Source organism: Thamnophis sirtalis, unplaced genomic scaffold (genome assembly GCF_051295495.1).
Source record: "Thamnophis sirtalis isolate CommonGarterSnake01/CBP01778 unplaced genomic scaffold, rThaSir2_p1.2 scaffold_14, whole genome shotgun sequence".
Lineage (NCBI taxonomy): Eukaryota > Metazoa > Chordata > Lepidosauria > Squamata > Natricidae > Thamnophis > Thamnophis sirtalis.
Genome location: NW_028261394.1, coordinates 49,090,619 through 49,116,453, shown reverse-complemented (window position 1 = coordinate 49,116,453; position 25,835 = coordinate 49,090,619). Strand labels below are relative to the sequence as shown.

At 54.3% G+C, this 25,835-nt stretch overlaps 6 protein-coding genes across 6 annotated transcripts; 4 read left to right on the top strand and 2 right to left on the bottom strand.

Annotated features, from left to right (window-relative positions):
* The first annotated feature begins 5,714 nt into the window (after positions 1–5,714).
* On the top strand, positions 5,715–10,532 carry TERF2 (telomeric repeat binding factor 2). Its single transcript, XM_014074832.2, is given in 11 exon segments — positions 5,715–5,867; positions 5,972–6,055; positions 6,610–6,740; positions 7,248–7,334; positions 7,544–7,690; positions 7,893–8,227; positions 8,958–9,084; positions 9,086–9,318; positions 9,518–9,600; positions 9,841–9,887; positions 10,279–10,532. Coding segments are annotated over 11 exon segments (1,557 nt in total). The 5' UTR covers positions 5,715–5,740; the 3' UTR covers positions 10,435–10,532.
* Positions 10,533–11,475: 943 nt separating this feature from the next.
* On the top strand, positions 11,476–13,868 carry TMED6 (transmembrane p24 trafficking protein 6). The gene is made up of 4 exons (XM_014074825.2): positions 11,476–11,718; positions 12,347–12,473; positions 13,158–13,297; positions 13,544–13,868. The coding sequence occupies exons 1-4, from the start codon at positions 11,503–11,505 to the stop codon at positions 13,766–13,768; spliced, it is 708 nt and encodes a 235-aa protein (XP_013930300.2). The 5' UTR covers positions 11,476–11,502; the 3' UTR covers positions 13,769–13,868.
* Positions 13,869–14,101: 233 nt separating this feature from the next.
* NIP7 (nucleolar pre-rRNA processing protein NIP7) lies at positions 14,102–15,655 on the bottom strand. The gene is made up of 5 exons (XM_014074826.2): positions 15,547–15,655; positions 15,350–15,436; positions 14,957–15,095; positions 14,525–14,665; positions 14,102–14,447 (listed from the first exon to the last, which is right to left on the bottom strand). The coding sequence occupies exons 1-5, from the start codon at positions 15,600–15,602 to the stop codon at positions 14,328–14,330; spliced, it is 543 nt and encodes a 180-aa protein (XP_013930301.1). The 5' UTR covers positions 15,603–15,655; the 3' UTR covers positions 14,102–14,327.
* Positions 15,656–15,781: 126 nt separating this feature from the next.
* COG8 (component of oligomeric golgi complex 8) lies at positions 15,782–18,913 on the top strand. The gene is made up of 5 exons (XM_014074824.2): positions 15,782–16,179; positions 16,266–16,473; positions 16,942–17,763; positions 18,063–18,231; positions 18,595–18,913. The coding sequence occupies exons 1-5, from the start codon at positions 15,824–15,826 to the stop codon at positions 18,870–18,872; spliced, it is 1,833 nt and encodes a 610-aa protein (XP_013930299.2). The 5' UTR covers positions 15,782–15,823; the 3' UTR covers positions 18,873–18,913.
* Positions 18,914–19,179: 266 nt separating this feature from the next.
* On the top strand, positions 19,180–20,798 carry PDF (peptide deformylase, mitochondrial). Its single transcript, XM_014074828.2, has 2 exons — positions 19,180–19,812; positions 19,915–20,798. Exons 1-2 carry the CDS (start codon positions 19,278–19,280, stop codon positions 20,070–20,072), a joined length of 693 nt encoding a protein of 230 aa, XP_013930303.2. The 5' UTR covers positions 19,180–19,277; the 3' UTR covers positions 20,073–20,798.
* Positions 20,799–20,956: 158 nt separating this feature from the next.
* Positions 20,957–24,876, bottom strand: VPS4A (vacuolar protein sorting 4 homolog A). Its single transcript, XM_087729282.1, has 11 exons — positions 24,771–24,876; positions 24,173–24,284; positions 23,893–24,040; positions 23,699–23,760; positions 23,478–23,597; positions 23,240–23,396; positions 22,931–23,079; positions 22,739–22,820; positions 22,215–22,434; positions 21,649–21,789; positions 20,957–21,373 (listed from the first exon to the last, which is right to left on the bottom strand). Exons 1-11 carry the CDS (start codon positions 24,789–24,791, stop codon positions 21,272–21,274), a joined length of 1,314 nt encoding a protein of 437 aa, XP_087585408.1. The 5' UTR covers positions 24,792–24,876; the 3' UTR covers positions 20,957–21,271.
* Positions 24,877–25,835: the final 959 nt, after the last annotated feature.

The window sequence follows — 25,835 nt, the reverse complement described above, 5'->3', positions numbered from 1 at the left end:
CACGAAGTGTATTCAATTGTAAAAAAGGGCCTGATTATTCCCCAGGGACGGTCCTGCTTTCCTGTTCTTTGTTTAGTCAGTCACGGGAAATATTTTCGGGTGGGGGACAGCCTGTGTGGAAAGCCGTCATTTTCACAGGAAATGTGCGCTTCTCTTTATTTTCCAGTCAAGCGAGTTTGGCCACATGAGCTGGAGGCTAGCCCAGCAGCTTCTTCATTTATTTACCATCAAGTCACAGAGAGTTGGAATGGGGTGGAGATAACGATAGGCCAGAGATACACAGTCACAATGCAGACCGATCTGCCTGGTGGCTCCATCTTATCTGAGGTAATAAAAACCAAAAATGTAGGTAGGGTAGATCGGTCGCTCACTTCGTTTGTTGAAAGGTGACACAAGCGTTACCTTGAGCTTCTGGAAAGCTCCTTATACATGGGTGGGATTTGGGAGAATCAGAGTAATTTATTTCCCCTTTGGACTTTCAAACAAAATGATAGCTTTGCTTTCCAAGTACCTACAGTATGTATCCCTCATTCGCTGGTTCAATGCACAAACCCTTCAGATATGTATTTCAGTTGAGTGTGAATACAAATAGCTTTTCCCCCACTTCTCTCCGTCCGTGACATCTGCAGTGGTTTCTGGACTCCAAAGCAGCATTCCAGAAGAGGATCTCTGTTCTGAGCAAGGGTCCAAAAGAAAGTTGCCACGGGGTCTTTTTCCTACCCTACAGATTTTACCAACACCCTCAGTGTGGTAATCAACTATGATGTGCCATTGCATTTCAGCTGCTAAGTCCAATTATAACCTTATATCAAAGAACTGTGGCTGGTTGTATCATGCCAAAATAATTAACACATTTATCTGTGTTGAGGTTTACTTAAAAGTAAGCACAGTAAGAACCAGTAGTATTCAGTGTTGTGGTCAAAGGTGCTGGACTAGACACAGCAAGACCTGAATTCTCCTCCTCCTTCGAGAACCAAAGTGATCCCTCTGTTTTCAGCCTAGACTCTCAAATTAGAAAGCATCCTGAAAGAGACGCTTTCCCCCTTCCCAAATGCATGTAATCAAGGCATGTAATCACCAAGAACCATGGACCATAACAGGAAGCATGAAAAGCATGGCTGAGGTTCACAGGCTGCTCTGATGCCACTGGACTCCTCTGGCAAGTATATGGTGGTGTCAGTTGCTGTTATTATAATGCCTGGAGACATGCTGCTGGCTCCTTGAGCTGGTTGCAGTGTTGCCTTTGCCTCTCACGCCCCAGCTCCAGCCAAGTCAGTGGCTACACAAGGCCTGGCTGTGGGAGTGGGATGTCTGAAATGTCCCTGGTGTGTGTGTGTTTTCCATCCACTTTCACAGTAACATGTGGAGAAGGCCAGGCACAGGAGACTTCTGTAATGTGCAGATCTTTCTCCTGGAATGTTTTCTTTCATCTCTAATCACTGCACTGAGGCTTATAAATCAGGCAATCAAGACAAAAAGCCAAACAAGAAGCATAATTTGCTTCTTCCTGACCCATGTTGTTTTTGGCACATGGAAACCAGAGACTTTCCCACTAACGACACCATGGGGGACTGTGGATGAGGAAATGTCGGCCTGGTGACTCTCCCCATCTCCTCTCTTCTCTTTCAAGGCATGCCAAGAGATCCTCGGAGGCTGATGAACAGAATGGACACAGGCGTTTGGTTCTTGGAGAACAAGCCATGTTTTTAGGCATCGCTTGCCCAGGACCAACAGGAAAGGTTGAGGTTGGGAAGCAATTTCATACAATTCCATTTTTTTGTCTATTTATCTACATGTCTTTACACACATATTTAATCTCTTACACACTCACACTCTCTCTCACACACACAGCAAAGAGCTTGGAACCAGTGCTCCCTAGTGGGGTCAGAACACCTTGCGCTGTTGTGTCCTCAGAACAATCCACTTCTGAGGGGCTCAGTCATGTATGCTGAGGTGGTCTTGGTGGTGCTGACCATCCAGTTAGTAGCTTCCTCTGGACAGCAAACTCAGCAGGAGGCACACAATCATCCACTCAGAGTTGTCCCTACTCTGGTAGGATAGATAGAACTTTAATGAAAACTCCCTGCACACTTTAACATACATACGTTATTTTCACCTGAATTATCTTTTGATGTGATGTATCCCCTCATCTGTTTTGAGGGGGACCTTGCATGAATAGCAACTCAGGTCCAGAGAAGGAAGGGAAATAGGAAAGGAGGCTGCATCAATGCCAGTGAAGTCTTCATATTGTAACATGGAGAACATTTTTGTCACATAAAAGGGAAACAATTTGTCACTGTGATCATAAAATCGTGCAGTATCTTTTCTACATTCTTCCCTTTAAAATGCAAGTTCTACAGTACTATTAAAACTGTCATAAACAATTTATCATCCAGTTAAAAATTACTCATAAGCTACATACATTTAGTGGAAATATTAACTTTGACCAGAGTTGAGCTGCCTGTGATAATCCCCGCAATGTAAACTCAGCATCTGGTACTTGGAGGGTGAAAGGTGAAAAACCAACTTCCTCTTTTTAAATGTTATCCTTTTTCCTAAATGGCATGAAAGTGCCTCTGCTCACTTTCCCTTAATTTTCCGCTTGCCCCCCTCTGAACAGCTTCCTGGCATTTCCTCCTCCTCCTCCTCCTCCCAAGGAAGGAGTTTCCATAATGCCCAGGAGACGCTGAAGGAATTAACTCCCACTTCCTTTCCTTGAATAGCCACTGGGTACAAAGATGGTCCTGGTGGTGGGAGTGTGCAGAACCACAGAGTCTCCCCAGCAACAAGTCGGTTCTGCCGAAAGTGTAAATGATGGGGGGACACTGACATCTGATAGGGGCTTGCCCCATGGTTGTCCTGCTTCAGTTTAATATCTTGAAGTTTTAATACAATTTAAAAACGCAAACGTGATTTTCAATTATCTACCAATTACTGGACTGTATTATTCTATGGAGAATCTGCAGCATCTGACCTTCATCGAAGAGGTGACGAGAGGGAAGGACGCCCAACATGAGAGGTGGAGTTTTAGGAAGGCGATCTGAAGTCCTTGGAGACCCTTCAAAGATTTCTCTGTGCCTGACTGTTGCTGGCAAATCCTGGCCTGAAAGAGGCAAGAAGACAAGGGAAACTAAGCCGGCAGTACAGCGAGCACCCAGCCCCTCGTCAGATAAACCCAGGATAAAGAAGTGCTGGAATCCCAGAGGATCCAGAGGTCAACTGGGAGTTGGGCCCGAAGTCAGTCCTGTCGGTGTTGGCACGGACAGGCTGGGATAGCAGCAGAGTGTGTGGCCAGGGAGAAGAGGGCGAATTGGGAAGCAGGACCCAAGCAGAAGGCAGAATTTTGACAGGCCACATCCTGCCTCTCCACTCATTTCCAGAGAATGGGAAGGCGGGAGGGGAGTAAAAGTAGATGAAACCTGGTCTTGAAGTCTAAGTCTTCTGTGATGGAAAGAGAAAGGCTGTATATTGTATGTATCCGATCAGAATAAGATGGGCAAGCTTTCAAAGTGTGTGTGTGTTTATATGATTTTACTGGCTTACTATCCTGATGCTATCAATGTTACCCTGTAATATGTATAAGACTGTATAACATGAAATGAAGCTGCCCCTCCCTCTGTGCAGTCCTTAACTGAAAAAGAATCTGCTGCCATCAGAACCTAAATTAGCTTCCCCTGTTTCCCCCCCCCCCCCAATGATTTAGCACTACAGGCAATTAAAAAGTGTTGGCAGCATTCCATTTCCATTCTAAAATGGCGAAATCCCTCACAAATACAACTGGTTCACCTTGGGCACTGGAAGAGGTTTGTGAAACTGGTTTTATGACATGGACATGACTTGTGCTCCATCCGCAGAACATCCCCTGGGGGAAGGGGAACATGTGAGTCTCTTGCTCTGGAAAGATGTTTTGCTGATGGCTGCATGTAGGCAGATATTCCAGGAAGAACAGCAAATGCTTTTATTAGTGTACCACAAAGGCTCCCCATGCTGTGGTCACGGCTGTAGCTCTGCAGAGGATGGCTCTTCCAAGGGACTGTCCAGTACAGAGAACAAAAAACAGGGCTTGTCCTCTTCCTCCTCCTCTGGGACCTGCTTCTACTCAGTTATGTCTTTGTGAAACAGCCTCTGCTTAACCCCCCCCCCCCAATTGGGGATCCCAGGAAGAAGGGATCCCTGCTGCAGGCAGTTGTGTGTGATGCCACGGATAACTGTCACAGCACACAGGCCATCTAGTGCACCAGAGGTTGGTTAGGGAAACCTGAGGACTCACATTGGGAGTTATCCCCAGTACCTCCTTTTAGAAGAGGGAGCACCCCCAATATGCTTCCACCCTCTTGATGATTCCTGTGGCACATCCGGTTGGAGACGATTGCTTCCTCTCCCTGGGAGTCCCCTAAGCCCATTGACCTGGGGCATCCTAAGCACTTGCCCTGCGCATATTCTGCTCTCAAATGTGATAAAGAGGAAGTCCTGGCAAGGGCACTGCTATCCTTGGTCACAGGGCTGGAAGGTCCCTGGCATGGCATCCCATGTGGTCAGCCAGAAGGTGCCCACCTTTCCCCTGAGCCCAACTAGCTGCCACTTTGAAGAACCATTGTAACCTTCCTGTCGCTTTTGGTTCTTGTTCTTCTGCCCACACCTCCAACAGCACAGCAACGCTGGTCTAGCGAGTCAGTGACGGACACGAGCGTCAGAGGTTGGTAACAAACGTGACAGTCAAATGCTTCCCAGCCATGGAAGGAGCACCAGCGGGGAATGTTGCCAGCGTGCCTGCATGAATCAGCTTTTGGAACCACCGATTCTGTGCAGCCAGGACGGCCATAAGTCTGCTCCTGGCAAGGGGGAAACAAATAACGCCTGCCTGCCTGAAAGATAGCCGGGGTGGCGCAGTGGTTAGAGTGCAGTACTGCAGGCTACTTTAGCTGACTGCTAGTTCGGCAGTTCAAATCTCACCGGCTCAGGGTTGACTCAGCCTTCCATCCTTCCGAGGTGGGTAAAATGAGGACCCGGATTGTTGTTGGGGGCGATATGCTGACTCTGTAAACCGCTTAGAGAGGGCTGAAAGCCCTATGAAGCGGCATATAAGTCGAACTGCTATTGCCCTTATTGCCAGGCCCAGGGAGGGAGGGAGCGGGCGCTGCGCCCTGCTAAGGCTGACTGCCAGCAGCTCTCGGAGGCCTCCTGGGGATGCAGCCCCTCTGACACGGAAGGCCAAGGGGCGGTGCAGGCAAAGCTCCTGCCGAGCCCTGAAGCAGCAACATGTCGGAAACCGACCACCGTGACCCCCCCTTCCCCCCCAGCGTCCCAGAGACCCTCGATTGCCCAAACCGCCCTGCCCCCCCCCCGTCCCCTCCGGCCGCCTCAATCTCGCTGCTTGGCCGGCGTTGCGGAAGGGAAGGGGGAGGCTGCGACGGGGCCCGCGGGAGCCGCTCCCGCCCCCGACCCAGAGTCCTGGGAGGCGCCAACGCCAAAGAGGCCCCAGCATCCCCGCGGGAGTCCCGCTCGGGTGCCGAAGGGCCCAGGCCGGAGCGAGGCTCAGAAAGGCCCGCGAGGCCCAGGCTGCCCGTCCTCAGGGGAACCGGGCGCCCTCGGGGGACTCGCCGCTCGCGCAATCGCGGACTCAGGCGCTCACTGCGCTTGCGCCCCAGAGCACGCCGCGAAGCTCTCTGGGAGATGTGGTCCTATAGGGGGAGGCGCGCGGGAGAAAGCCCACTTCCGCTTCCCGGCGCCCATCGGCTGAATGGCGCAGGTGGCGATGGAGGCGGAGGCGAACCGCTGCGCCGTCCTCTTCTACGCCCACCAGGCCTTGCGGGCCTTCCGGGCCGGGAGCAGCCAGGACTTTCGGGAGCTGCGCGACGTCCTCGCTGGTACGCCCGTCGCGGGGGAGGGAGGGAAGGCCGGCCGCCGGGGGAGACGTCCGAGCGGGCTCCGGCCTCCCTGCGGACGCCTGACCGCCTCTGCTTCTTCCCAGCCATCCTGGCGCGACCGGTGGCCCTGGAGGAGCCGATCCAGATCCAGCTGCGCATCATCCAGATCCTGTCCAGGCTGGAGGAAGGTGAGCGGGGGCCCCCTTCGCCCGTCCCCGGGGCCGCTCCGATCTCAGGCTAAGGCCAAAGCGCCGCAACCGGGGTCTCCCCGAGGGACGGACCGCCGGCGGGAGGGCCGCCGCCTGGGCTGCTGGTGCCGGGCTGGGTGATAACTTCCTTCAAATAGGAGTCACAAAGAGAAGTACCTTAGTAGTGGAGGAACAGAGGCTGTAGTAACTCAGCAGAGGAGTGGCATAGTAAACAGTGAGGACAACCCTTGTGGATGCGTACTGTACTTCTAGGCCTGGGGTTGATGTGTTCCCCTCCCCTCTCGACTGGTATAGCTGTGTGATTTTCGTGTATTTTAATTATGTGTAGTGTTGTTTATGTTCCCTTTCCCCTTTGAGTTGTTCCCCGCCCTGAGTCCCTCCTGGAGAAGGGCGGCAAACAAAGAAACCGAAACCGAAACTGAAACTTCTAAAATGTCCATTCCATTTATCCTTGCAAATGGCTGGGTATATGAATCTGCACCAAGATATCCTAGTTTAAAAGTAACAAGCCTTCTCTCTCCCTCTTTCTCTAGATTGGAACATTAATTCAGAAACTGAGCTAACTCCTCTTGAAGACGTGCTTGTCCTTCTAGAGAGGCTGGCAGAGGAACGCCTCATCAGTGTGGAAATAACGGAGGAAATAAAGAGAAGAATAAAGGAAGCTGTAAGGGTGACTCTTTCATCTCCTGTCCACACTAATTTCAGTGGTGACGGTGGCCACACTTTTTAAGCAGGAAGAGGGGGCCACACGGGGGGGGGGTGTATTTTTGAAGGAATATAGTACCCCACTAAAAGACCAACTTGTCCCTTTTTTCCAATTCAAAACTGACTTTTAACTATATTTACAAATGTCCCTGACTTGCTCTGTATGGATATAATAGCCACAACATTCATGTACTTTGAGAGACGAGTAGGAGGGCCAGTTGCTCTCACATGTTGAAGGCCAAGTAGTGAAAACCCAAAGGGGCAGCCCTTGGATGTGGAGGGCAAGACTCCTAAAACGGAAGCAGGGGAACTGCCATGGGCCCAATCGCCACTTGGTTTCCATTACGGACTTTGGAATTGGAGAAAGGGTTTAGCTAGGGGGGAGGGGGGCATATAAGATATTTTCAGAAAACTTTGTTTAGAAAGCTGCAAAAGGTGTGCTTGTATTTTTATTTTTCTGCTTCAGGCTGTGATCACATGTATTAGGAACAAAGAATTTGAACATGCCAGCAAAATCTTAAGGGAATACATGTCGCAGGATCACAACCGCAAGGTGAACATTTTGGATATGTCCCAGTGACACATCCTTCCTTTCCTCACAAAGCCAGTGGCTTTCTAGGATCTCTTGTCTTCTCCCAAGCGGTAGAAGACAGCAAGCATTTGACTGCTATTCGTGGCTATGAAGAGCATTGCGGATTGGCAGTCAGTTCTCCCTTCTAGGCCTTTGCAAAGATGTGATCTCTGCTGCTTTTTCTTTGCTAGCAAATTAAAGATATTTTGCATCATGCCGTCCAAGAGAAAAATTCTTCTCACCCGGCCATCTGCCAGTTCTCCTACAACGCTTTCCAGCAGCAGATTCTTCTCTTCTTTGAACCTTACTTGGATAATTCTGAGCCATTTCTCTTAGTGGTGAGTGTTGGTTTGGGGTCATCTTTGGCTTTAATGATTTGATCATTACTACAGGAACAGTAATAATTGTAAAGTTATATGAAGATTGATAGGAGTTCAGGTTTCTTCAGTAATAGTTTTGTGTGGGAAAAGCAACTACAGTCTGTGTCTGGATTCTGTACCATATCAAGACCCCCTTGGTGACTCGTGCTTTTTGTTTAAGATGGCAAAAAAGTATTGCGATGAACGTCTGGAGTCCAAGAAGAGCCCAGCAGGAGCAGCTGGCAAGGAGAAACAAGAGGCCCCCAAGACCTCTGGGACAGCAAGTGGAGAGGGAGCAGGGCAACTCAGCGAGGCAGGAGGACGGCCGGAGTCTGGAGCAGGAACTGGAGAAGCAGCAGCAAAATCTTTGCCACCACCAGATGAACATGAAGTTATGGAGTGCTTGGAGGCAGCCGGTGAGCCCACCAAAGCATCCCCACAGGTGGAAGGAGCAACAGGGACAGCAGAGCCTGATGCCACGGCCCCCGTGCCTGCAGCGTCCGATGACTCCACTCAGTAAGTCCTCTCTGGCATGGGAGTCCGTGTAGAGAGGGCTGCGGACTACGGATATTAGGCAAAGGGACGTCAGAGCAACCATGTTTGTTCAGGGAACTCTCTAAATATAAGCGAACATTTAAATTGTGTGTGTGTGTGATTTAAACCATATTAGAACTGTAAAGCAATGCATCAAATCTTTACAACTGAACAGCTGCGTCTTGTCTCCTGCAACAGAGGAGAGAATTATGTGGCATGTAAAAGGCGGTTTCCTTAATAACTGCATTGGGCTTTCCTCCCTGCAGAGTAAAATCCACATGGATTCCTTTACCTTTCAGTCTTTGCCCTGCCTGTGTGTGGGGCTCCCATTCATTGGTTGGGAGATGAAGGTATGTGCAACATACCACCAGATGCAACGAGGGAGGAGGGGATGGATGTGACTGTGGTTGCTTTGGGTCACTGTGATGCTTTGGGTAGTTGGTAGCTGATAGGTCTTCCAGGCTGCATGAAATGGCACTTAGGGAGTTACTCTGGCTGACAAGCAGTTTTTCCCAGAGAGGATTGTGTGACTCGACAAGTAAATGTTTCCTTGATTGGATCGTTGTCTTTGCTCTCTTTTTGGGGCATTTTAGTTTTCCCCTGATGAAGGAGGCATATCAGTGGCCTCATCTAGAGAGGCCTCCTTGCCCATGAGCTGGATAGAAATTGGCAGGGCTTCCAAATATGCTTCTGAGGTTGCTGTGTTTTGTAGGGCCTCAAGCCTGAAGCCGGCTTTTTACGTGCTTTCTGTGCTGAGAGAAGCCTTCAAGAGTCTTTCTGATGCCCCAGACCCCGAGGAGGCATTCTTGCTATTGGACAAGACTGATTGGACTTACTCCAGGCCACTCTTGCCTTTCCAGCTCCCCCAGAGCTAAGCACCAGAAGATGGGAGACACCACTGTCCTCAGCGGAGAGAAAATCCAATACCATCGTTCTATAGCCAACACCGTGCTGAGTAAAGAGGCAAAACGCAAGAAATCCGGGAAGTTGATTGAAAAGACACCTGTGACTTTGCAAGACCAGCCATCCAAGCAGAAAGAGATCCCCTTAAGTACACCGTGCCAAGGTTCCAGGTATGGAATGACGACTCCCTTTGGGCCTCTGTTAGGAGAGGTGGCAGAGCTGCAGTCTCGGAAGTATCGGCACTGAGTGCCCGTTCTTCTTGGATGTTTGCTGATGTGCACCCCTGTGGCTGAAAGTATCTGATGCTGCCAGGGCCCTGGAGGGGGCAGGAGGGCCTCACCTCTAATGGGGCTTTCTTTTCTGCTTCAGGGAGAACAAGCAAGTCACTCCTCCCCTTCTGCAAGAAGATAAGGAACACTGGAGCGACGAAGAAGAGATGTTCATGGATCATAGTGAGTGCATCATTGCTCTGAACTTTGCCAGTAAGCCTGAAGGGAATCTTTATCCACTTGCGTTTCTGGGGCAATGCCATGTTTTCCTGGCAAAAACCATCTGAAGTCTGAGCCAGGAAGGGAGAAGCACTGTGGCTGCGTATGGTAGAAAGGAAAAAATTTCCCAGGCAATACTTGTGCCTGCCAACCTCTGTGAGTGGATTCCCCATCCCCCACCCCCCCCTTTTCTTTCCCTTTCAGAATCCGAGGGGTCAGTTGGCACCGACACCACTGGGTCCAAGAGGAAGGTAACGTCACCTAATCCAAACAAAGACTTTCTTAAATAAAACAAATTGCTCCTTGCTCCTTCCTTGTCTCTAAAAATAATTAGACAATCTAGATAATTATTGCCACTGATAGTGCAGGGACGTGGGGAATGGCTGCTGAGGGAGGGCTCTGCTATCCTTTCAAGCTTTTTCAGCCTCCCTCAGAATTGGCCAAGCTTGCATCTTCTCCTCTCCACGGAGACTAAGGTTGTGTTTCAGCCCATATAAAATTGGAAACTATTATGAGCACCTGGAGTTTTCTGGGAACCTTTTTTTGTTCATTTTTCTATAATTAATTTTCAGCAGAATTAAGCTGCAAGTGAGGTTTGCCGTTCTTGCTTATTCACGAAGGTTTCCATTGTTTCTTTTGTAGTGGACCCAGGAGGAATCGGCCTGGATAAAGAAAGGCGTGGAAAAGTTTGGGGAAGGCAACTGGAAGGTCATTTCTCGAAGCTACCCTTTTAAGGATCGCACCGCAGTGATGATTAAAGACAGGTGGCGGACAATGAAAAAATTGGGTCTCGTCTGAATGCCTTGGGTTGAATTAGTTGTTGATATGTTAATATGTTAATATGTTGTTTTCTAAGATGTTATGTAAATTAAAAATAAAGCATTTATATTGAGTAATTCGCAGTAAGGGCAGCTTGTTTTATAGCAGTCAGCAAATCAAGCATCGTAAGAGAAACAACAGCAAACCAAGATAACCAAAGCAAGATAATAAAAGTCAAAACACAACATATGCCGATATCGGTGGCACCTACATAAACTGGGCCTTCCAGCAAAAGCTGTTTGTGTGATGTGGGAGGGAAGGCTGAGCCCTGGTTAATGTGCTGGATGTTCCCACGAGGTGCCGGAGGGCCCAGATGGGGGAAGTCCCTGGGGTGGCATGGGGCACCAGCCCCCTTTTGTTGGCTGGCCTTTATCTGGCTATAGGCAGAGGATCCTTCACCAGTGAAAAGGGGTTTATTCTGTCTTCAATACATATATAAAGTCAGCCATATTTTCTTCCATGATATGGCCAGAATTCCTTGGAAACATACATTGCTGTTGGGGACGTGAAGTGTCCTTCAGGTCGGGGAAGTTTACATACAGATACGTTATTTTTCTATTTCCAAGGGAGAAGGAAGAAATAGAAGGCAAAGATAAGATGTTAAAATGAGCTATATAGCGAAGCATGAGGCCATCTTGGCAATTTCTGCTTCTGAGCCATCCTTCCTGATGGATTGGCCCTCTTGAAGCTCCATCTGCCCTGCCTACCCTTCAGCTAAGAGCCCTCCCCTACCCCACCCTCTCCCACCGACCTCAGAACCAGAACCAGCAGCCACCTACATCCTGAGGTGCTCGAGGGGCTGCGGGAATCCAGCCCTTGGCCCAGGACTGGAGCTGCAGGCGCCCATCCACTCTCGGCCCAGCCCCCTTTGAAGGAAGGCAGCCTTTCCACTCTGGCAGCTGCACGGCTTCCCCAGGGGTCCCTCTCGCCCCTCCCGCCTGAGCTGCCTGCCCAGGGAAACCGGTTGGGCAGGAGCTCCTCGGTTAATGATTAGCTCAGCCGCAAGGTTGCAGTTCCTCCACGGCCAGCTGGCCTCCCTTTGCTAACATGCTTGCCCTGTTCCAGATGGTGGGGCTCCTGGGTTTGCTTCAGGGGGTCCAACTCGCCCACCGTCAAGAGTGGAAGCAGCCAGGAGGGTCCCACGAGCAGGCCCTCCCCCCCATGAGGGACCGGTATGACTTTGCCATTGTCATCCCTGCAGGGGGCATAGAATGCCTCTGGCAGTTCGCACACCGCAATGGCTCCTTCTTCTTCAGCTATCAGGTGGGTGCCAATGGGGAGGGAGGCAAAGAGGGAAGCCCCCCCCCCAATTGACCAGGGTTGGGTGGGGCAGGAACAGTCCCTCCTGGCAGCCCCCAATGTGAGCAGCAGAAACGCTCTGAATTCTTCCAGCTGGATTCTGCCCAGCATCTGTCTCCCTCCCCCAGGGGAATCCAGGGACCTGGCCACCCTTGGAGGAGAGGGCCCCTTGTACACCGGGCTCTTCTTCCCAGGCAAAGCAGGGGTCCGGTGGGGTGAATCTTGCAGAGATGCCTGTCATCATATGCTGGGAAGCAGCAGGAGCAACTTGCAGAGGCCAGGGGGGTGCAGGTTCATAGCACCTGGATCTCAATCCTGCCTCCTCTTGTGCTGCCCCATCAAGGGGGGGGGGAGGATCTTCCCACCACCCACCCAAACTTTGCCCACATGAGGAATCCCTCCACCTGTTCCCAGCACCTGAGCTTCCATGCTGCTTGGAAAGGGGAGGGGAGCACTCTTCCCCCTGCCATACAAGTGGCGCCTCCCCCCCCCCTTGTAATCCCCTGGATCCCTCTTTGCGGGCAAGAGGGGCCTGCAGAGGAAGAGGGTCGTTCGTCCTCCATGGGGTTACTTGGGTCTCTCTGCCTTCCAGGTGCAGAGAACTTCAGGCCTTGGCCACGACAGGCACATCCTGGCAACTGTCAACGACCCCAATGGCCTCCACCTCGACACCTCCCAAGATGTCCGGGGACAGATCAACTTCCTGACTCGGGAGACAGGTGCCCCATTGTTGGCGCTGTCCAAAGCCTAGATGGCTTTTTAAATGACTCACTTTTCTGTGGTGCCACAAGGCACGGACAGGCCCACCCTCGTTCCAGCATGACACCTTGTACAAAGACAACAGTTGGGCTTCTTAGTCATGGTTAGGGAACCAGATTCATCTCCCCCCCCCCCCCAAAGCACATTGAAGCCGGAGTTTCCAGAATGCCATCAAGCACAGGCTTGGAATGGCATCTGCCAGACCTCTTCCATAAAGGCCTGTCTGGAACGCCTATTGCAGATTCTTCCATGAAAGTATCACTCCCCCCCACCCCTTGGTGGCTCCAACATACTGCTTGAGCCTCATTTGGGTCCACCCTATAGCTTTTTAATGCAGAAATCCTAGTTTATACAACCTTTTTTTAATTCTTAAGGAGAGCTGATCACCAAATCTGATTCCAATCTCACCTCTTTCCCCAATTTGTTTCAGTATTTTTATGCTTTAGAGATAAAATGAAGAAATTGCTACGAAAGGTTGACAGCCTTGCTTAGATGGGGAAGCAGATTTAACCATGGCTACAGCTTTCATCCTCCTGCCCTTGTGGGTGGTCCATTCATTGTACCTCACCTACCCAATGCAGCTGAGGGCGGGCAGCATCACAGGAAATGTCCTTGAGGCTTGGTGTAATTCTCCCTCCTTACAGGCTTCTACCAGCTATGTCTGAGTAATCGATACAACCATTTTGGAACTGTGCAAGTGTATCTCAACTTTGGGGTCTTCTATGATCTAGAAACTACTGAGCTCAAGAGGACGGAACTCAATGGCACTCTGGAAGCAATTGAGGTACCTAATTTAAGTCCCTAGAATGTAGCAGGTAACAACCTTCATTACCTATTTAGAAAATCCATTATGGGATATTCCAAATTTTTTCTCAGGCATCTCAAGTGTGTTTGGGGCCAGAGCTTCCTTTGTGCATCAGCTTATGAGAGAAGCACCACAGTGGAGGAAGGGGGAGCGTCCTTGTCCTCTAAAAGGAGCAGACGAGTGCCAAGAACTTAATCTGAACTTTTTTTCCCTTGTCCAAAACAGAAGAGCACGACCAAACTGATTATCGATGTCTTCCACATGTGGCGCTACTTCAACTTTGCTCGAATGAGGTCAAGGACAGATTTCAACCTTCTCCAGTCCAACTGCACCTACATGAACTGGTGGTCAGCAGCTCAGAGCGTTGCCATTGTGCTCTCTGGCATCCTTCAGCTCCATTTCCTCAAGAGCCTCTTTGCTAGGCAGCCCAACAACAAGCCCAAGTGCTGAAGCCTCAGTAGGATGCGATGCCAAGCTCCAAAGCAGAACAAACTCCTCATAACCAGCCTACGTTAAATATGTTAAAATAAAAGATTACTTGCATTTTAAATATATACTATGCTGTAACAAGAGACAGCTTATAATCCAAATAAAACAGGGACATGGAACCAGAATTCTCCCCCTTGCAGATTTTCTTTGCCTTGAGATGCAATCTTCTAGGTAACCGCCCAGCTAATAAGGTAAAAGGAAATGAATGCACTGTGCTAAAAATAACAGAAATGGCATTTTTATCAGCTCCCAGAGCTCAACGTGAGTAAAACAACATCAAATAACAACATCAAATAATTTGACTAAGAGTTGTAGCTTTATCCCAAAGTTTTACAAGTTGTCCAACTAGCAAGCGTAGGTACTGGTCACATGTTAAACGTTTCTGACTGGGAAACGATTGTATTTCATCTATCAGCAGTCTGTCCAGGTTACACAAAAAGGGGATGGCATAATCCAAAGCACAGCAGTTCTTAAGGTGTCCGGCTTCCAGAGAGCGCTGGGAGGAAATCAGCCCGGTTCATTAAGTCAGTGTCTCCTCGTGCCGTATGTACTCGCCTATGTCTGCTTGGTGAAACACTACAATTGCCATGGGATCCACTTTTCGGCACTCCTGGGTGGTTTTGGCTGCCACCCCAAATCCCTGCAGGAAACAAGGTAAAGTGAATGACACAACTCTTCTCTGTATCGGGACCCACCCAAACCTAAGTCACAACTCACCAGAGGAACATCAGCCATAGAGTACACCACCACTCCTTGGTACTGAGCAGTGCTCTCAGTGATGCGGCCCAGACCGGACTTCAAGAGGTGGTTCCCATAAAGGAAAGATTGCTCTGCCCCAGGCTTCACCCAGACTTTGTACTGCAGGAGAGAAACAAAATAGCCCTCTGAACTCTAAAGCTTCAAGAAGTGCTTCCTTGCATGACAGAACGGCCTCTTCAAGCCCCCCCCCCCCCCACAGACACACACTGAATTGTTATCGCAGCTTCATTTCCAGGGTTTACTGCTCTTAGACTGACCGCTGCAGTAAAAATGTTATTTGTTCTCCCAAGGCAAGTCAGTTGACGTTCTGGCCCCCTCCCTTCCTCTTTTTGGAGCACGGCAACAGAGAGAATTGCTTCTCAAATAAAATGAGCATCGGCCCATCTTTACCTTGGCATAAGGGGCGAGGTAATCCAGGGCAGTGATATGGAGCCGGAATTTCTGGGTCTTGGTGAACTTTCCAAAACAGGTGCCCAGGGACACCAGGCTGTCCCGTGGAATATTGGTGGCCAGTTTTAGAAGCCTCTCACTGGAAAACAAAGCAGAGTAGAGTCACCGGGGAGCTAGGAACAGGCTTTAGTGGGCCAATCTCAAACACTCTGGGGCAAACGGAGGGTCAGCCATTCGTTTGGGCCCGGGCTAGAGGGACATGGGCTCCTCAACCTTTCTACCCTGGAGGAGCCGCTGGAGGTCACGAAACGCACAAAGGCTTCGCCTCCAACCCGGGTTTGAGGGTGACATGCAAGGGAGAGCGCCCCCCTCCCCTCCGCGGGCCCCGCCGACCTGAGGTAGTAGACGCGGTCCTTGTGCAGGCGGAAGCAGTAGGTGCCGTCCGGCCGGTCCACCAGCAGCTGGATGTTCTCGCCGACGCTGAGGAGGGAAGAGAGGGAGTCAGACGAGGCAGCCCCCCCCCCCGCCCCCGCCAGCCTCGGCCAGCCCTCCCCGCCCAGCCGGTGGCTCCGCGTTCCGCCGGCACGTACTATCGGGCGAGCTTCTCGAAGAGGACGCGGGTCTCGTCCTCCGTCAGCGGCCGCATCGCCCCTCCGAGCGCCGCGTGCTCCGCAAGTTTGGCCGGGCCCGGAAGCGGCTCCCAGGGCCGGAAGTTGCTCCCCTGCAGGATCATCCAATCCGCGCTCGCTTCACGGACTATAGAGGATGTCGGGATAGAGTGGTCGCAACGGAAGCTGGAAGTGCCGAGAAAGGGCCCAGCGCCCCGGTTGCCATAGCGATCACTTCCTGGTCCACGTAGATTCCGCGATGGCGGCCTCGGAAGCGGCGGCCCCGGGCGGCGCCGCGGACGTGGAGGAGGCGAGCCTGCTGGCCTGGCTGTTCCGCGCGTCGCCCTCTGCGGTGCCGGCGGGGGACGCGGAGCTGCCGACCTACCTGGCGGCGCTGTCGGGGCTGGGCCTGGAGGCGCTGCGGCGGGAGCCCGGGCGGCTGGCGGAGGAGCGGGCGCAGCTGGGGGCGCAGACGCGGGCCTTGGCCTTCGCGCACTACAAGACCTTCATCCGCTCGGCCGAGTGCACCGCCGAGACCCGCCGCGGCTTCGGCGGCATCGAGCAAGGCCTGGGCCGCCTGCTGGACCGCCTGCCGCCCTTCGCCGAGGCCTGCCGGTGAGTCGCCGCGTCCCGGCCGGAGGGAGGCGGGGGGGGGGCGGCGGGCCAGCTCCTCCCCGCTGACTCGCCGCCTTCTCCCGCAGGGGCTTCATGCGCCACGCGGAGCAGATCGCGCAGAACCGCCGGATGAACAACGTGACGCTGAACCGGCACACGGAGATCCTGGAGGTGCTGGAGATCCCGCAGCTGATGGACACCTGTGTCCGGAACAGCTACTACGAGGAGGCGCTGGAGCTCGTCTCCTACGTCCGCCGCCTGGAGAAGAAGCACGCCGGCATCCCCGTAATTCAGGTGCGGGAGGTGCTTTGAACTTGCAGGCTCCCTGTGAAGCTGACTTGAGGGCTTTGCGGCAAAGGCTTCGTGCTCCTCTTCAGCAGGAGAGGACACGGCCTTAGCCTTGAACTCCAGCTCAGAGGAGGGAGAAGAAGGCAAAGGAAAAGTGTTGAGGCTTTATGGCTTTGCTTTTGATTTGTAAAAGACTGGTTGCTTTTATAGTCAGAAATTTGGGGTGATTTAGGATCAGGTGCCTTTTGTTACGTGACTGTGGTGTATATGCAGTTGCTCAAACATACTACATCTCAGCATAGATGTTTCAGGCGACTGTCATTGCCAGAGCATGTCTGTGGGAGCATTACTACAATGTGTCCGAAGGGCCATGTGGGATCCACAATTAGAAATGGGGAATACTTCTCGTATGGTCTTGGGAATCCATTTTCAGAGCGTCTGCCCCACTAAGGACAGCTTTCCTTTCCTTCCCAGGGTATAGTGGCCGAGGTGCGTCAGTCCACACAGCTCATGCTTACTCAACTGATCCAGCAGTTACGCACCAACATCCAGCTGCCTGCTTGCCTGCGTGTCATTGGCTACCTGCGCTGCATGGATGTGTTCACAGAGGCTGAACTGCGCATTACGTTCCTGCAAGCAAGAGACTTCTGGCTGCGCTCCATCCTTGCAGCTGTTCCTGATGATGACCCCTATGTGCACATCACAAAAACGATAGAAGCCTGCCGCGTGCATCTCTTCGACATTGTCACGCAGTATCGTGCCATATTTGCAGACGAAGAGCCGCTGGTGCCACCCCTGGGGAAGGACACCTTCAATGAGAGTGCCATCTTCCATGGATGGGTGCTGCAGAAAGTCTCCCAGTTTCTGCTGGTTCTTGAGCGAGACTTACAGCGTGGAGTCGGCAATCGCCTTGACTCTTTGCTGGGCCAGTGCATGTATTTTGGCCTGTCCTTCAGCCGGGTAGGGGCAGACTTCCGGGGCCAGCTTGTTCCCGTTTTTCAGCGCGTGGTGCTCATTACCTTCAAAAAAGCTATGCAGGAGGCCACAGACCAGTTCCAAAAAGAGATGAACTCCTACACATTGATCTCTACGCCGGCTCTCTTGGGCAGTGCCGTTTCTGTGCCAATGCCTTCTGCCCAACCAGGCACCTTGCAGCCCCCTCTGGTGCTACTAGACTTTCCCCCCCTTGCCCACTTGCTCAACAACATCCTGGTGGCCTTCAATGATTTGCGTCTCTGCTGTCCTGTCGCTCTGGCCACAGTCGTGGCGGCTCTCCTGGAGAACGTGCTCAGCCAGGTACGGCTCTCTCTCTTAGACAGGGGGAAATATTCCGTATTTCTCAGTGATGAGGGTAATTATTTTAATGGCGATTCCAGAAGCTGGAATGCATTCCTCCCATTTTAAGCTGAGCTCCTCAGAATCTCATAGGCTCTTGGTGGCTGGTGGATTCTGTCTAGGTATGCCACGCCTGCGGGGAGTACTATTCTACCTGCCTGGTTGGATAATTTATGATGGGGGTTTTTAGTGGGAAATTTCCCTTCGGTTGCTCTGAATTTCCGAGCCAAAGGCTTCTAAGGAGTCTTTTCTCTCCCCAGGGCGTAAAGATCATCCTGGCTTTCCATCGAGCAGAGGCGGCAGCATTCAGCGGTCAAGAGCAAGAGCTGTTTGTTCAGTTCTGCACAGCGTTCCTGGGAGACTTGGTGCCATACCTCAACCGCTGTCTCCAGCTCCTCTTCCCTCTAGCCCAGGTTGCACAGACTCTGGGTCAGTTACCTTCCTCGCAGGGAGTGGTAGGAGGAGGAAGCTGGTGGAAGTGGAGCCAACGTGCTCTTTGGAGCCAGGCTTGGCCCTGGGTCTACTGAGATTTTCCACCACGGAGGTTGCCCCAAAGGTGCTTTTTACAAAAAGGCTACTGGACTCGGTGTTTTCTTTGTACATCAAGAAGGTCTAATTGCCTTTAGGAAAAAGAGGCTTTGGGACAATTGGCCTATCAGGGAGTTACGTGCATGGGTGCCCAGGAGGGAGGGATCCCAGACTTGGAAAGCATAGAGAGGAGCCTTCTCTGGGACTTGGGATTGATGGAAGGGCCTGGTTTCCCATCTGTGTGTTTGTTTCCTGTCCTGCTAGGTGTTCCTGCTGCTCAGGTCCATAAATATGGAGGTGTGGCCTGTGTAGATGAGGAGGCCATCCAGGAGCTCCTGGGCTCAGTCCTTCCCAAGAACGAAACTGCTCTCCCCCTGGCTGAGAAGGGGCTGGCCCTACAACTTCCCCTGGACTTGGGACTCTCTGGCTCGGAGCAGGAGGAAGCCGATCCTAGCCCTGCCGTCTCTGTCCTCCCAGCTGCAGAGAAGAGCCCCCTTCCGGAGGACTCGCGGCTGCTCAGTGGGGTCTCTGCAACAGGATAGCTGGTGGGGCTTTGGGGGCTCATCTGCTGAAGGAGCATCCTTGGGCAGGCAAGGGCTGCGCTTGGCTGCAGGGGCTGTTTCTGGCCGCCTACCTGGACAAGAAGGAAGAGGTTGGGGGGGGGCAGATGTAAGAGAAGAACTGGAAATAAAGTTGGTGTTTTGTTTTCTCCCCCAAAGGTATTTTATTGTGGGTGGGAGGCGCCTTTACCCCTCCCAAAGCCGGGGGAGGGGCTTCCCAGGGGGAGGGGCTGGAGCGCGGGGCCGTCTGCGCTTGCGCTGTCCGATCTTTTCACTTCCTCCCCCCACCCCTGCTGTCCTCCTCTGCGGGCTCCGTTGGAGGCGGGGGAGCTCGGCAAAGGAGCGTTCCTGCCGTTGGGGGCGCTCTTCTGCCCTCCGAGCGGGCTGATGGCGCGGAGGTGGAGTGGCGGCTTGCGGGCTGTTCTCCGCGCCGGGCCGGTGCCTGGGCGGCCGCGCGGCCTCGCCTCCTCGGGGTGGCCCTGGGGAGAGCCCGGCGCTTGGCTGCGGCGGAAGCTGCTGGGCCCGAGCCAGCCGCCCTTCCAGCGCGTCTGCTTGGTGGGCGACCCGGTGCTGCGCGGCGTGGCGGCGCCGGTGGAGCCGGAGCGGGTGGGCAGCGCGGAGGTGCAGCGGCTGATCGCGCGGCTGGTGGCGGTGATGCGGAAGGAGGACTGCGTGGGGCTGAGCGCGCCCCAGCTGGGCGTCCCGCTGCAGGTCTTCGTGGCCGAGTTCCGGGGGCCGCCGCTGCGGCAGGAGCTGCCGGAGGGGCTGCGCGCCCTGGAGGTCGCCCCCTTCCCGCTGCGCGTCTTCCTCAACCCGACCATGAGGGTGCTGGACAGCCGGGCCAGCTTCTTCACGGAGGGTTGCGCCAGCCTGCCCGGCTTCTCGGCCGTGGTCGCCCGGCACATGGCCGTGGAGGTCTCAGGTGAGGCGGGGGAGAGGCCAGGCGGCCGCAGGGGAAGAAGCGCTTGCTCGCCCCCGGATCCCACCTGAGGCCCCGCTGGGTGCTTTTTCTCCCTTCCCCCAGGACTAAACGAGGCTGGAGAGGAGACCACGTGGCAAGCCAGGGGCTTCGCAGCCCGCGTCGTTCAGCACGAGATGGACCACATCAAAGGGATCCTCTACGTGGACAAGATGGAGAGCGGGACTTTCAGCTGCTTGCATTGGGCCAAGGTCAACCGATGAGCACCTGCCTTCCTTCAAGCCGGGGAGGGAGCTGAAAGCAGCAGCCCAGCCTCTCTCTGCTCCCTCGCAGGACCTGAACTTGCTGTGAATGTTACCAGTTATTTATGTGAAAACTCGGCTAAAGAACAGAATGTTGTAAGGCTTCATTTCCAGCATTTTATTCTTCCACAAGCTCTCGCTCTCTCCATACAACCCATCACTTTAAAACCCATCACTACAGGTGGGCCGGGCTGTGGGAAAGTGGCCCTTCAGCCCTCTTAAGCACAAGGCAGCTTCTTTTAACACCACCGGTGGAGGACTTCCCTCTCCCTCTGGCACAAATTCTCCCAGTAAAAGCAATGGGCCTGGATGTGTGCGTGCGCACCTATCATTCTGCCCCTCTGCTCATAGAAGGCAACTCTACTTGGCCAAAGGTTGCAGAGCAGCTTCCTTGGGACTTGCCAGGGTCTCCCGCAGGGAACACCGCCTGTGTCCTGTCAATGGGAGCCAAGTCACCATTCCTCTCCTTTGCAAAGGAATCTGGCAGGCAGGTGGAACTGCAGGGCTGCAAAGGAGGCCTGCAGTCTGAAGCTACATCAAGCATGGGCCCCGAAGCAAAGCAACAGCTGAGGACCTTCACCAAAGGCTGGAAGGGAAGTCGCTGCGGGAGCCAAAGGAGTTCGGACTGGACAGAAACTGAACATCGGCAAAAAACATACCAGAACCCAATAAAATAGCATCACAGAGGTTTGGCGAAATAATGCCCTTTCCTCAAGTGAAGCTGAGGTGAGGCGCGGCAGCACCGGGGAATATGAAAGAGGCCTCTGGGAGAACCCCTGGCTTTTCTTTGGGGAACAGAAGTGCACTCACGGGGGTGGGGGGGAGGAAATGGCTGGGAGCATAAGGGAGTTGGGCTGCTTTTATTTTTGATAAAGAGAAACTAAGCATCGGAAATAAAAGAAAAAAACCAGAAATCTGCAGTATTTTGACACGGGAGGGGAAAAACACAGCAGATCAAGTCAGGCTTGCTCTTGTCCCTTAATACCCCAGTGGATCCCTTTCCATCCCCAGCCAGAGATCCTCCAGCGGAGACGGGTGGAGACCGAAGCTTCTGCATGGCAGAGTCCACCAGCCGCTCCCGGCCACTTCCACGCACGGCCAGGAAAACGGGCCCTTGGCTGCTCCCACCTAACAATGGGGCATGTCCCACAGGTGCAGCATTAGCCCTCTTGGCCAAAGTCATCTGTGAACTTCTTCACCTTCAGGAGATCTTCCGCGTTGACCGTGGGGCGGGTGGTGGCCAGCGAGCGCAGCATATCTGACTGCAAAGAGAGGGAATATTCAGAGCCCCTGAGGGTCCGGCATTAATATTATTAATTATTAATCATTATTAATCCAACATTAATAAATCTAATAAATTAAATCTCGGCCGTATTCCCTTCAACACAAGGGGGAAGGGACGGAGGCTTTATGCCCCCGCTTAGCTTTGTGCTCAGTCCCGCTTTGCAGACCCACATTCCACACACAAGCCCTGGGTGTTTCAGAGTTTGGCCTAAGGGGGGGGGGGTAGGAAAGGGGTTTTCTCACAACCGCTCACCATGCAGACCAACGGCTCCAGGAGTTTGTCCCCGGGCACCTCCATCCAGGTCATCTCAAGGCCCCCAGGGTCCCCTGGTGAACAAGGAGTCAGCAGGTCATCTACCAGCACACCAGGGTTGGTGCGAGAAGGTCCGTGAACCTGCAGTAAGGATACAAGCGGTAGGCGACCAGGAGGGCTGGGAAAGGAGGGGAAGGGGCCGGCAGACGAGCCTCCCCTCAGTCGCCACCTGCTCTCCAGTAACAGCAGTCCAAGAGGGCAGGAGGGAGAGAACCAGTCTTGGAAGTCTCCCGCCAGGCCACAAAGGCCTTCAACACTCCGATCTCGGCGTCCCATTGCTCCCACTGAATGACGGGAACAGTTCCTGCTGTGTTGGGTAACCCTCCCCACAGAAAGAAATGGATGTAAAAAAGAACAGTTGCGGGTGGGTAAGCAACGGGTGAGCCCTGCATGAAGAAAGGTCGGCAGGGAGCTCGTTCCTTTCACAGCTAAAGTGCTCTGCTCTGTACCAGAAGCCATCAGGACACTGTAGTCACACACACACACAAACACACTGCCAGGCTCACCTTTTTAAAGTGTGTGGCTGACTGCACTTTGCGGACGGGCTGCATCAGGGCATCCCGCACAATGATGCTAATATCGGCCCCCGAGTAGCCATCCGTCTTTCGGGCCAGTTCGTAAACGTCAGCGTCAGCCAGGTTGTGTGGGGTGTTGCCCAGGTGTAGCTTAAACATCTGGGCACGAGCCGGCTCCTCTGGAAGCGGGATGTAAATGCGTTTCTCAAACCTATGTGCGGAGGAATGCAGGGGTCAATCTCCAAAGCTGGGTGGCGTGGCATGGGAGTGCCCCCAAGGGCACCTGTCGCTCGCCCTCCTGCCCATTAAGCCCTTGGGGTGTGAGCTGGCAGCAACCCCTCTTCTCTGGGGCAGTTTCAGCTCACTGCATTTGGCCAAGAGGTTAGTGAAAAGCCTTCAGTCCAACGTCAAGTCGGTTTCAGGTTGTTCTTGTGATTATTTGTAGTAGCAAATAAAACTGATTACTTGATTTCTGCCAGGCTAAACTCACCCACGCATGCAGGCCTATCACCCACCTCCTCCGAATGGCAGCATCCAGTACCCAGGGGATATTGGTGGCGCCCAAGACCAAAGTGCCGTCGTTATTATTCCCAACGCCTGACGAAAAAGAGAAGTGTTCCGAGTCACCCCTTCTGGAGAGAGCAGGCCCCCCCCACTCCCGGACCCGCCTGCCCAGCCCTGGCCATTGGCCTGAGAACATCACCCACCCTGCATTTGCACCAGGAATTCTGTTTTGATCCTGCGAGCAGCTTCGCTCTCGTTCTCGTTCCGGGAGCCGCACAGAGAGTCCACCTCATCGATGAAAATGATGGACGGCTTGTGCTGCCTGGCCAACTCAAAGAGGTTCTTCACCAGCCTAAAGAGGAAGCCGGGCAGAGTGAGGAGAGGGCCAGGACAGCCCGCGTGCAGGCTTCCCCCAGTGGAAGCAAGCTCCCACCACGCTGCCTCCTTTCACTCCTGGCCCCATTCTCCAAGGGCCAATACCCCACAGAGCAAGCCCTGCCCTCCCCACCTACTTTTCACTCTCCCCCAGCCACTTGGACACCAGGTCTGAAGACGAGATGGAGAAGAAGGTGGAGTTGCCGGCCTCAGTGGCCACTGCTTTGGCCAGGAAGGACTTCCCGGTTCCTGGGGGGCCGAAGAGGAGGATCCCACGCCAGGGTGTACGCTTACCTGACAGAGAGAGGAGAGGAAATGGCTTAATTCATCCCAAAACATCAAGGAGAACGTGGAGAGAGACCCCCCTGGCCTCACCTGTAAACAGGTGAGGAAACTTGATGGGCAGGATGACGGCTTCCTTCAGGGCCTCCTTGGCCCCCTCCAGGCCCGCTACATCGCTCCATCGCACGTTGGGCTTCTCCATCACAACGGCACCTGCAGCCACGGCAGTTTGCCCGCGAGACCTGAGCTGAGTACTCGGGCGGAGCAGAGCGGCCTCTGAGCCCCCCCCCCCGGGGGGAGTGGGGCAGGCTTACCCATCAGCTGCTCTTGCAGCTTCTTCTTCTCCGGGTTCTCACCCTCGCTGTCGCTGTCGCTGCTGCAGAGGAAGAGCAGGCCGTGAGCAAAGGCTCCTCGCAGGCTCCTCTCCAGTCGGCTTTGGCACAGGCAGCGCCCCCAGGTTTCCTCCCCGTAGCCTTCCTGGGATGCCCCCTCCTCCTCCGGCCCTTACCCCTTGCTGTCATTCTGGGCCTCCTTGACCGGCTTCTTGCTCTGCTTGCTCTTGTTCCGCAAATAGTCCTTCAGCTTCTCCGCCCGGTCCAGGTACTGGGCACACTTTGCCCGGATGCTCTCTTTGGCCTTGTCGCTGTGCGCGTCATCTGCGGGGGGGGGGGGGGGGGCGAGCAGACGGATGGGGTGCCAGAACCAGGAGGGGCTTCCCTTCCCTTGCCCCCCCCCGGGCCTGCTCCCCCCCCCCCCGACCCCCGGGTCAAAGCCCCTGGTGGACTCACACTTGATGGCGTGCAAGAAGTACTCCACCGCGTGCTGGTACAGGCGCAGCGCTTCCTCATAGCTGCCCGCCTTGTCCTCCTCCGTGGCTTTGGTGACCAAGTCAATGGCTTTCTGGAAGGACAGCCACGGTCAGCCGGGGCTGCGGGCGGGGGATCAGCCGGGAAGCCCCCAGGGCTGCCAGGAGAGGAGCCGGCCAAGCGCCGCCCCTCCCGCGGCCCTCCCTTCCCCTGCGGCCCCCTCGGGCTCTTCCCCCCCCCCGGGGCTTCTCCGCAGCGCCCCTTCGCGGCACCCACCTCTCCCCCCCCCGGAGGCCCCCCGGGAGCCCCGCAGCCTTGCAAGGGAGGGGGCGGGGGGCGCTCGGGCCCCGCGGCAGCCCAACCGCCTCCTTCGGGCCGGACCGGCGCAATGGAGGAGGGGGCCCTGCGTCCCCCGGCGGCCCCTCCGAGCGCCCCCCCCCCCCCGCTGCTTGGCGTGGAAGTTGGCGGCGGGCGCGCCAGGTGGGCCGGCAGAGGCCGCGGCTGCCCCGGGGGCGAAGGCCGGGCCGCTCGGGAGGCCTGGAGCCGGGAGTGGGGCGCGTGGGCTGGGCGGCGGAGGCACCTGGAGGGCGGACGTGGTCATTGCATCCCTGCCCGCGGCGGCGGCGGCGGCGGAGGGGTCGCGGGGGCTCCGGGCGGCGGCGGAGGGGCGGCGGTGGCGGCCTCTGTCCGCAGAGCGCCCCTGCAGGCCGGCGCGGGAACAGCAACGCGCGGGGGCGGGCTATCGGCTGGCGCGCGGGCTGATGGGAGTGGTAGTTCTCCCGCCCGAGCGCTGCTCCTGCTGCTGCTCCGCCCGTCCTCGCTGGTCTTTCAGCCGCGGAAAGCGGCGGGGGAGGAGCGGAAGGCCTCCCCCAAGAACGGCTCCCCTCGCGGGGTCGCCGAGTGCAGAGGGGCCGCCGCTGCAGCCCTTCCCGCTTCTTCGGGGATAAGGACGCCTCTCCCCCGACGCCCTCCCTTCCATGCCCGGAGGGACCGGCTCCGTCCTACGAGGGGAGCAAGGGGGTCCCCCATTCCCCCCCCCATGGTTCCGCGCCTCCAATGCACTCTGCCCCATTGGATTGGGGAGCACCTCCCCCCCCCCGTCTCCTCCCCATTTTTCTCCCCCGCTGCCAATTCACTGCTGAGGGTTAAAGTTCTCCCCCCAGACACACAAAGGAGCAGTCAAGGCTAAAACTAATAATCCTTTATTATACACCTGCCCTTTGTCGCCCTTCATTGTAATGTACAATGCGATACAGCGGAGAGTAACTCGGGCCAGGAGCCCCCAGGTTTTCTGCATTTTTTTCGGAATTTCTCTGCTGGCAAAGATCAGACATGGTCGAAATGTCGCCTCTTGAGAACCTGGAGACCCCCCAGAATTGTATTTAAAATCGTTGGAAAAGCAAGTCATTGTATAAATACCACGTACGAAGAATAAAAAAATAAAGCTGGTTGTACATTGAGGATTTGATTGTGACGGCGTCTGTTGCAATACTCCACGTTAGATTATAACAATCAGCACAGCCACACAGACATACAGCTTTGCACAGCGTTAACACAGACGCCTACTTGTAGTGATTTCTGTGCAAAATTTCAAGACCTCTTTGGCACTTTGGGCCTATTAACGGTTGTCTTTGCCCTATCTGTA